This window comes from Coregonus clupeaformis, chromosome 25, assembly GCF_020615455.1.
Source record: "Coregonus clupeaformis isolate EN_2021a chromosome 25, ASM2061545v1, whole genome shotgun sequence".
Classification (NCBI taxonomy): domain Eukaryota; kingdom Metazoa; phylum Chordata; class Actinopteri; order Salmoniformes; family Salmonidae; genus Coregonus; species Coregonus clupeaformis.
The window spans coordinates 17,540,796-17,551,615 of record NC_059216.1 but is presented as its reverse complement, the minus strand read 5'-3'; the positions used below and the strand labels follow the sequence as shown (position 1 = coordinate 17,551,615).

Here is a 10,820-nt window from a genome sequence, read left to right as displayed (position 1 = left end):
TTAATACTGAGAGGGGGGTGTGGTCTACTCTAGATCAATAACCGTCGGACTGTAGTCTACTGTAAAAGTCAAAACAGAGTCGGAGCAGCGGAGACAGAGAACACTGATCCATGCTGGATTGATTTTAATCCATGTATCGGGGAAATCCGACATTTGATGCTCTATGCTTAGCTCAGACGCACCGTTGAGCTGCAGGAGGAAATTGGCGACATATTTGTTGTGGATAGGTACTCTGAAAGACTGAGGCCTGTAATAACTGTTTGCGTTTTGTTTCGGACAAGACGTAGCTACAGCAGATTTTCTCTAATGAGTTTTGAAGGAATAACAACGATCCATTTATCCGGAGACTATTTGTCCTGGAGCTTAATTAACAAGTGATATGTCTCTAATGGACGTGGAATGAAGGACTTTTCCACATTAACGAAATGTCCTCTATATATGAGGGAAAAGACAGCCGTCTTGCATTTGAGGTTCTCCTATTTTCAGGATTGGGGGTACCTTGCATAACTGGGCTTTGTGTGTGAGAGAATGATGAGAGCAGTCCATTGAACTGCGCTGCCTGCATCTAAAGACGTAAGTTGGCTATCCTATAAAAAATAATAGCATCAAACCGATGTTTTATATTAGTCTAGATGCAGTACCATTTCCATCATTAATGACGATTTAGCCTAACTGTAAATTTAGTCTGGAATAATTGCATGCGTTTCAGTTAGGCTGTATTGCGCACAAGGTTCCCAATTTCCATTTCTTAACATTTCATTGTGATGAATTAATATATTAATCAATTTTTATTAACCTATGACACAATTTGACAGCGTAATGTGCGCTTGGACGGATTTCCTTATCCTGCCTTATCATATTCAAAATGAATCTTATCTAGCAGTCACTAAAACCGTTGTGAAGCAAGCAAGAATAACTAAGTACTTCCGGAATTTTGGAATCCTTCAGAATAAGAGTCCCGTTCTGTATACTTGTTTTGTTTATTTATTTTTTGGGGGGGGAGGCCGGTAGAGCAGCTTTAAGATTACAGCTACAGTATATTGTAGGTTCTATCAATTTCATTGTTTGCATCATTTCTAAGCCCCCTTATTTTTTTTTATATATGTTTTATTTTCACTACTTTTTCCCCCCTACCATGCCATCCCTACCCTAATTGGAGTAGTGGTCCTCTGTAGCTCAGCTGGTAGAGCACGGCGCTTGTAACGCCAAGGTAGTGGGTTCGATCCCCGGGACCACCCATACACAAAAAAAAAATGTATGCACGCACGACTGTAAGTCGCTTTGGATAAAAGCGTCTGCTAAATGGCATATTATTATTATTATTATTATGAGTAAACCAACAGACAACAATACTTCTACCACAGGAGGCTAGTGGCACCTTATTTGGGGAGGATGGGCTCGTGGTAATGGCTGGAGCGAATGAGTGGATTGGTATCAAATACATCAAACACATGGTTTGATGCCATTCCATATGCTCCGTTCCAGACAGTATTATGAGCCATCCTCCCCTCAGCAGCCTCCATTGACTTCTACTGCTACTTACATCTATTTCACTCACATCTACGGTACCTGTAGTTAAATAATTATACATATATTCCTAACTTCCTCTTCAAGTGCTGGATTTCTCCCACAGCGGCCAATCCACCATTCATTCTGATCTTAACTCCAACCTTCCAAGGTCCACGGATTAACCCATCTTTCCCAGTATAATGCCATTTTGCAACACATCCCTCCATTTTACTATGATGTCTTCTGAGGGTCCTGAACCTCCCTATTTGTAACATTTCTACCAATATTGCCCTAAATATAAATACTTTGCTCAAGAGTATAATTATATTTCCCAGACTGATAGTGTTTTTTCAGATCCCTGCACAAAGCTGACTGTTCAATGCCCCATGTATTGAGCTTTCTTTTTGTAGCAAGTATTTTATATAATAGCTTAAATTGAAACAAATGGATTGATGTGTCAATTGGTTTTTAAAATGTCAGTTCATAGACCCGATGCCAAGGTATTGGGACATCAATCTGTTCCCAACTGACTTGAATTGTATACGGTATTGCTGTCAAACCTTTTGACCTTAAGTAAAACTGATACTTTTTTTGATTTATACTAATAATTTAAGCCATTTATTATTTTTTAAGAGAGACTAATTATTTAATTTGTTCTTTAAATAATTGTCTCTTCCAATTTTGTGGCAGAGCCACAATTAGTTGGTTATCATTTTGTGTTGAGCATACACCTCCATACACTGTTAGTTGTTCTTGTTTACAATGTCCTTGTAAACATTATACCCTTCTTGTAAAACTACAAATGTTCTCTATCAGTATATTGTTTAGCCATATTATTTGCTGTAATATTAGATCTGCCTTTTCTTTTTATTTCACCTTTGTTTAACCAGGTAAACCAGTTGAGAACAAGTTCTCATTTACAACTGCGACCTGGCCAAGATAAAGCAAAGCAGTGCGATAAAAACAACAACACAGAGTTACATATGGGATAAACAAAACGTACAGTCAAAAACACAATAGAAAATCTATATACAATGTGTGCAAATGTAGTAAGTTATGGAGGTAAGGCAATAAATAGGCCATAGTGCAAAATGATGACAATTCAGTATTAACACTGGAGTGATGTGCAGAAGATGATGTGCAAATAAGAGATACTGGGGTGCAAATGAGCAAAAATAAATAACAATATGGGGATGAGGTAGTTGGGTGGGCTAATTACAGATGGGCTGTGTACAGGTGCAGTGATTGGTAAGCTGCTCTGACAACTGATTCTTAAAGTTAGTGAGGGAGATAAGTGTCTCCAGTTTCAGAGATTTTTGCAGTTCGTTCCAGTCATTGGCAGCAGAGAACTGGAAGGAATGGCGGTCAAAGGAGGTGTTGGCTTTGGGGATAACCAGTGAGATATACCTGCTGGAGCGCAGACTACGAGTGGGTGTTGCTATGGTGACCAGTGAGCTAAGATAAGGCGGGGATTTGCCTAGCAGTGATTATAGATGACCTGGAGCAAGTGGGTTTGGTGACGAATATGTAGTGAGGGCCAGCCAACGAGAGCGTACAGGTCACAATGGTGGGTAGTATATGTGGCTTTGGTGACAAAACGGATGGCACTGTGATAGACTACATCCAATTTGCTGAGTAGAGTGTTGGAGGCTATTTTGTAAATGACATCGCCGAAGTCAAGGATCGGTAGGATAGTCAGTTTTACGAGGGCATGTTTGGCAGCATGAGTGAAGGAGGCTTTGTTGCAAAATAGGAAGCCGATTCTAGATTTAACTTTGGATTGGAGATGCTTAATGTGAGTCTAGAAGGAGAGTTTACGGTCTAACCAGACACCTAGGTATTTGTAGTTGTCCACATATTCTAAGTCAGACCCGCCGAGAGTAGTGACTAGTCGGGCGGGCGGGTGTAAGCAGCGTTCGATTGAAGAGCATGCATTTAGTTTTACTAGCGTTTAAGAGCAGTTCTGGAGGATGAAATTGAAATTGTAGCCAACTCTGTATGAGGAGCATACTTTAAATAGGGATCCATTGTCAGTCCACCAAAAATGTAAGGTTATAAATTGCAAAAAGGCAAAGAGCCCACTTTTAAAGATAGAAAATTGTGTACGATGCAATATGTATGTCCAATATGAAAAAACTATTGGATTTAAGCCAACTGGCCAATCTTTTTAAGGGCCGCAAAATGAGCACCGACGCTCCTCTGGGTGTAAACAGGTTGGATTTGGAAACCACAAGTGCTGAGTAGAATGGACCCTCCTTTTACAGCGACACAACGTACAGAAAATAGTGTACGGTGCAATATGTATGTCCAATATGAAAAACGTACTGAACATCATGCAATACGAATGGGCTAATTAATAATACATTTTAAAGTGTTTTCTAAAGTTGATTATTATAATTATGATAATTATTGTATTATTAATATTGTTATTACTATTATTATTAATAGTTGCATTTAAATAATGTTTTGTTATTTGTATTACTGTTGTTACCATGATAACTATCTAGTAATCATTACTTTTAATGCTGTTAACAATAATGTCAGTGCTATAATATTATTTGTGCTATATAAGGCGATTAACTTTTTTCCCTTTTTCAAATTGTTGAAAAAAAATCTAAGTCTGCTAAAATTTCCTCATAAAATGTAACTAATTTCAACCCTTTGTGTATAATTTTTTTTATTGCGAGACTTTTATTTTGAAGGGAAATCGCCGAGGTCAAGGCCTTATTCTTGCTAGGTCTTGCTTATTCTTGCTGGTGGAATGGAGGTGCCACCGAGCATGCGCCTTAAGTGTCCTTCTCCCACGACGGTCGTGATAAACATAAATAATCGGTTAGGATGATCATCCAGTAGGTCATGTAGGTTAACTGTTAATATCTACAATAATTCACTTGGTACTCAATTCACACTGTCTACACTGTCTAATCTCTTTAATAGCACTAGAATTAATACTTTCCTGCACAACAAGTGTCAAATGTGCAATTAGACCCTATAATAATATCTATATATTTAAAAAATATATATGTTTTCACTAAGTTTCTTTTACAATAGAGTTTAGTACATTTGGAGAAAACATAAAAGCTACTCCATAAATCTCTGTAGATATGGCAAAGTAGGCTCCATTTGTTACTTGTGGAGTAAGGGCGCCCCTCAGAGTTTTCCAGTTGCATTGGCAACAATTTACATGTTTTAGTTCTTTGAAACGTTCATGTTTCAATATATATTTCTCTTCTCCCCTAACGTGCCAAATAGGTTCAAGGGACAAGACCTGCCAAGATCTGTTGGAGTGATTCCAGAAGACTGTGTTGGATTCTCCTCCCTATGATCACTGACGATCTGGACTACCACTAGCTCTGATCAGACAGGATGAATGACAGACCGAGGCAGACAGGAGGGGTGCACACGGTGGAGGCAGATGTCATCTTTCACCACCCCGTCTGCTCCGACCTCCTCTCCTCCCCCTCGTATGAGGACGGGGGTGTCTGTCCCCTCCCAAGGAAGCAGGAGGGGAACACTAATGCTCCAGACCTGGGATTCGTACTGGACAACCAGGAATTCTGTCAACAGAACACACCAGTTACAAAGGAGTACATGTTGGATGGTGGTACGGTGATTGGGCATCATCACTTTGACCGTCCACAGGGTGATGGATCACATATCTCAAATACAGATCAGTTTCACATTACTGATATTTCTCATCAAGCACATACATCTCACATACCCAAGCTTGATGCTGGTAAAGACCAGAACTGTACTCATGGCAGAAATGGTATCAGTGAGGATATGAATGGAGCGAGGGCAAAAGTGCCCTGCAATGTGGGTCCTTCTCTATGCTTCAAGGGAGATGCCAGAGAGGAAGTGGAAGGGTCCCTGGCCCTCTGCAGAGAGAGCATAGTGAGGAGTCAGTGTCACATCACAAATGTCACCGCCTCCCCGGAGCAGGGGACCGCTGCGCCTGACACTCATTGTATCACCGTGGGCAACCAGCCAACCGTACAAGAGCTGGGGCGCTTCTTCAGCCACAGCTCTCCCACAGAATATGACACATTGTGTGGACAGTCAGGGCTTGAGTCGAGCCAAGGTTGCAGGGGCAGTAGTGGCCATGGTGGGGTCAGTAACACAATGCCTAAAGAGGAGCCAGATTTAGTGATCGAAGTCGGTGGCCAGAAAATCAGTGTTCACAAGTCTGTTCTGGCAGGGAAAAGTGACTATTTCAAGGCTCGTCAGTCAAGAGACATCCTGAAAGTGAAAGGGCTGAACTACAAGACCCTGACCATCCTGATAGACTATATCTACACCTCTCGGATGAATATACACAAGGGCAATGTGGTAGAGGTGATCACAGGAGCTAAGATCTTACAGATCCCATGTGCCGTCCAAGCTGCTATGGACACCATGTCAGAGCAGGTCACAGCAGAGAACTGTTACGAGATTCTAACTATCGCCAAGAAGCAACGACTCAACGAACTGAAAGAGACGGCCTATCGCTTCATGAGTGACAACTTCCTCCAGATCCTGCAGGACCCAGCGGTGTACGGGCGTCTGACGGGGTCGGAGAGGGATCTGGTCCTGAAGAAGAGAATGGAGGGGAAGAGGTCCCTGATGGTCGCTGAGATCAACGATGTGTTTGACCGTGTCGGGAGCCGACCTCAGAGTCGGTGTAACAGTCGACCACAGAGCCCTCTGTCCGTGGCATCCTTCGAGGAGAACCACATGATTTACTACTTCAACGAGGCAGCCAATGACTGGAGACCTCTGACTCTGATGCCAGAGGACATTAACACTAAAGGCTGTGGGATCTGCACCATGTACAACTACCTGTTTGTGGCCGGTGGGATAAAGGGATTTGGGGATAAGGGCAAGGTCTCAGACAAGGTATTCTGTTACAACCCCATCTCTAACCGCTGGAGCGAGGTTCGACCACTCAACCAGGCGCGGTCGCAGCTCAAGCTAGTGTCTATGGAGGGTAACTTGTACGCCATAGGAGGGGAGTGTTTGTTCACAGTAGAAAAATACGATCCTCGGACTGATAGATGGACCACTGTGGCTCCCTTACCCAAAGGGGTGTTCGCTGTGGCCCATGAAGCCACCACCTGTAACGGAGAGCTCTACGTCTCTGGAGGGTCTCTGTTCTACCGTCTCCTAAAATACCACCCTAAGAGGGACGAGTGGCAGGAGTGCCCCTACAACAACAGCAGGAAGAAGTCAACCGACATGGTGGCTCTGAAAAACTTCATCTACAGGTTTGACGTCAACCGTGACCAGGGGGTCACTGTGTTCAAGTACAACACCATAGTGAAAATGTGGCACGACTGCGCATCGCAGTGGCAGGGCAGCCCTTTGCCGTTCAGGTGTGCCGTCATCGGAAACTGCATCTATTGTGTGAACAAGACTCAGACTCTGCAGTTTGTAGTGGAGGAGGACGGCTCTTACTTTGTAGAGGAACCACTGAAGCCACCACTGGAAGCTAAGGGCATACTGTTCCCTTTCATCCTCAGTCTGCCTGAGAAGACTGACAGATGAATGTGATGTGACCATGTATCACTGATGCTACATTACAGAAGCCCATCAATGTAATATAGTGGACCTTAAAATAAGATGAACATTTTCCAGCTTTATTTTCCCCCTGTCCAGTGTACCTGCTCGTAATGGATTGTGTTTCTTTGCATGGCGAGTTTACAGGACAAGCCTTAACAAGGACTACTTTTACATGTTGAATGAGTGCAACCAGAAATGCATGACTGTACATAATGAGATAATGACACATACTGTATAGTAGTTTTGTTGTTTGTTGCATTTCCCTGTGTTCAGTTTGTATTGTGCACTTTTGTAATTGAAGATAGTTAGAATAGATATTGTTTTGAATATTGTTAGCTGGCTGGTGGCTTTTAGCCAAAAATCTAACATCAGAGTTGGAATAGTCTGAATGAAGGGACAGTTGAAGTATGTTCTGAGTGAATGACACAGCTGGCACACACAGGTCCTATATGCAAATGAAACAAGCAAACACATAAACAACACAAGGCCTGCTACAGTGGTGATGTCTGCTCTATGAAGAAACAGTGGGAGGGCTATAACATTCACACAGCACCAAGGCCTGATACCAGATCTGCCCTTGACATTACTTCACAAGGCCATTGAACAGCAGGAGTACAATAAGCCACATGTATCTTCTACAATAATTATATTCTACTATTATAGATCATCAATGAATAATGTTGAAGAGCACAATGCAATTATTTATTAATGCATTCCCACTGGGCACACACTGGTTGACTCAACGTTGTTACCACGTCATTTCAATGAAATTACATTGAACCAATGTGAAATAGACGTTGAATTGACATCTGTGCCCAGTGGGTTAGGTTCAAAACCAGTACCCACCTATTCATTCAAAACTACTACCCAACTATTCAGATCCATTAAACAGCCTTCCAGGTTGTGTCAAAGACGACACTCTACCCGCACATATCGTTTTGTGATGTACATGAATCCGAAGGTGAATTCTTGCAGCACAAGAGTGGTGTTTTTAACTGATCCTGGGGATCGGGTTTGGTTACTGAGATTGATTGAAACAGGCCTTAGGTGTGCACTAGTGTTTACAGAATGCAGGATTGAGTCAGCATAGATATGAGGGATGGTGCTCACTGCTTACTGCTCATTCTTAGGCCTAGTACTTTACTATCACATTTACCAAAGACAAAATAGTCTGGTTTTATACAACATATCAAACCCTTTCAGATATTTCACTAAATAAATCTATAGTAAATATATTTGGGTGATAATATCCTAGATCAAAAACACTCTTATGACCTCTCTAAAATTCACACGCAACACTTGTATTAGCAACAATATATCACTGTTGCTGTGAAAACAAGGGCACCACAGTCGCTGCTACTCTGTTCTTTAACATTCTTCAGAGAAGTGAGGAGTCATTTCTTGTATGCAGGACAGGGGAATTTGCCCTTGTCCTACCGATAAGAAAATGCTATTATGTTGTCATCTCCCACAAGTATTTGATGAGCCAGCCAGAAAGACTGTGACCGGCATACATAGTATGTACTTTCGGATACTGTTCAACTGTCTCTCAAGTACTTGACTATTTCATTGTAATTTATGATGATGAAGCCGTTTGCCCATATTAGATGATGTATATCTACTTTGGTGTGTAGCCATGGCCTGTCAGTTTTATTTCATCTGTTTATAATGCATTTAATCATCTCATCCACACAGCATTTAGTAGGAAGCACACTTTGCATCAACTTCAGCTCAATGTTCATCTGTTCTGCTAAGATATGCCTAATCTTTTTTGCATTTACAATATTGGAAATGGGTCCAATAACACTCCATCTCCTTGCGCTTCATTAGGAATTTGACATATTTGTTTGCTTTTAGCAATAATACATCAATTGGGAGTTATGTTAATCTGTGGGATTTGATTCAGTGGAATTTACTTAGTGAACAAAATGCTACTACCACATTTGGTAACAGTATCCTCGCGAGGCTGTTGTAACGGTTGTGACTGAGTAGATGTGGTTGGACTTATTCGTCTGGTATTTTGCTTGAAAGTACAGTGTTGGTTGAAGGCTTTCTTACTGATAATTAGCATGTTAAATAACAGCTAACAAACTAACTGTTGGATGATGTATTTCAGTCAAAACTAAGTGCTGCAAATAAAAAATATTTAGTGTCTGAAATAAGTTTCAGTATCATTCGCTATAGTGTGTTTTGAAGTATGGATGGAGAGGTCCTTATCACTGATTAATTATTATAATTATTGGTACAGAAGCACCAACTACTGCACAATGACTGTAAGTAACACTGTGTCTGTCACAACATCCTCTGCTTGTAATTTCTCTCTTGAATGAAAACAGATTAATTGACTGTAATAATACCAGTCATAACTGAGTTCTGTATTAATACATTATTATATTTGCTCCCCTTAGTGAAAATATATTATTCTCTCCTATACAGTGCTGAGGCAGAACGTTGGTGCTGTTGCTGCTGCTAAAGCCGGGTGACTTCAGCAGGTCCTGCTGTCTCGGCATCATCTCCTCTGTACACCTCAGGTCTACTGTCAACAATCTCTGGACTACGAAACGTAGTCTTAGAGAAGTAATTCACGTATCTGGACACTGTTGGCTCCTCCTATTTGACAATTCATTTTGAAATATTATGAGTAAATGTACATTTCATAATTAGGGCTAGAAGTTTTTCCTGACCATAACCTTTTTCTTGGTTAAGTCATGTGGTCAGGGAAAACTTGCACCATCAATAATGTACAATGAAACAAAATATGTTGTTAGATAGATTGCTAACCCTCATACAGAAGAACTACAGTGTAGGTACCAGTGTGTTACCTCAGAGAAAGGAGGCAGGATGTCGGCCCACTGCTTGATTTCCTGTGTGGAGCGGTCGATGGTGACGTTCATGATGCTCTTGCATGTCTGTCTGGTTGAGCGCTTGGCCAGGGGGATGACGGCCAAAACAAAACAGGCTGCCACGTTCAATGCCCCGGCAACCACAAAGCCCTGGTTGTAGCTTCCTGTCATGTCATTCATCCAACCTGACCGGGACAACAACAAATGTATGACTGAGACTTCAAACAACAAGGGTATGACTGTTACTTTTATCATCATACTACTTTTATGATGTTCTTTCATGCAAAGACAGTGATGCAACCTCTGTCTGCACATCTGCCAAAAAGATGTGTTTGACGTTTGATCCGATTCAGTCATTGTTTGGTTGTACTGACATGGCTAACACTCCTCCAACTTAAGAATAGTGTGAAAGGTGGGTGCGTGATTAGTCCCCTCCTGTACTCCCTGTTCACCCACGATTGTGTGGCCGCGCATGACTCCAATGCCACATTGTTTGCCAGAGACACGACGGTGGTAGGCCTGATCACCAACGACGATGAGACAGCCTATAGGGAGGAGGTCAGAGACCTGGCAGTGTGGCGCCAGGACAACAACCTCTCCATCAACATCAGTAAGACAAAGGAGCTGATCATGAAGGTAGGAAACAACATCTCCACTTCGCTGATCCTCAACACTGGGGCCCCACAAGGGTGCGTGCTCAGCCCCCTCCTGTACTCCCTGTTCACCCATGACTGCGTGGCCAAGCAAGACTCCAACTCAATCATCAAGTTTGCAGACGACACAACTGCACCGCCCACAACCGCAGGGCTCTCCAGAGGGTGGTGCGGTCTGCCAAACGCATTACCGGGGGCGAACTACCTGCCCTCCAGGTCACCTAAAGCACCCGATGTCACAGGAAGGCCAAAAAGACCATCAAGGACATCAACCACC

At 42.2% G+C, this 10,820-nt stretch overlaps 1 protein-coding gene across 1 annotated transcript; it reads left to right on the top strand.

Moving 5' to 3' along the window:
- Positions 1–9,231, top strand: LOC121539157 (kelch repeat and BTB domain-containing protein 11-like). The gene is made up of 2 exons (XM_041847450.2): positions 1–573; positions 4,762–9,231. Exon 2 carries the CDS (start codon positions 4,876–4,878, stop codon positions 7,030–7,032), a length of 2,157 nt encoding a protein of 718 aa, XP_041703384.1. The 5' UTR covers positions 1–573; positions 4,762–4,875; the 3' UTR covers positions 7,033–9,231.
- Positions 9,232–10,820: the final 1,589 nt, after the last annotated feature.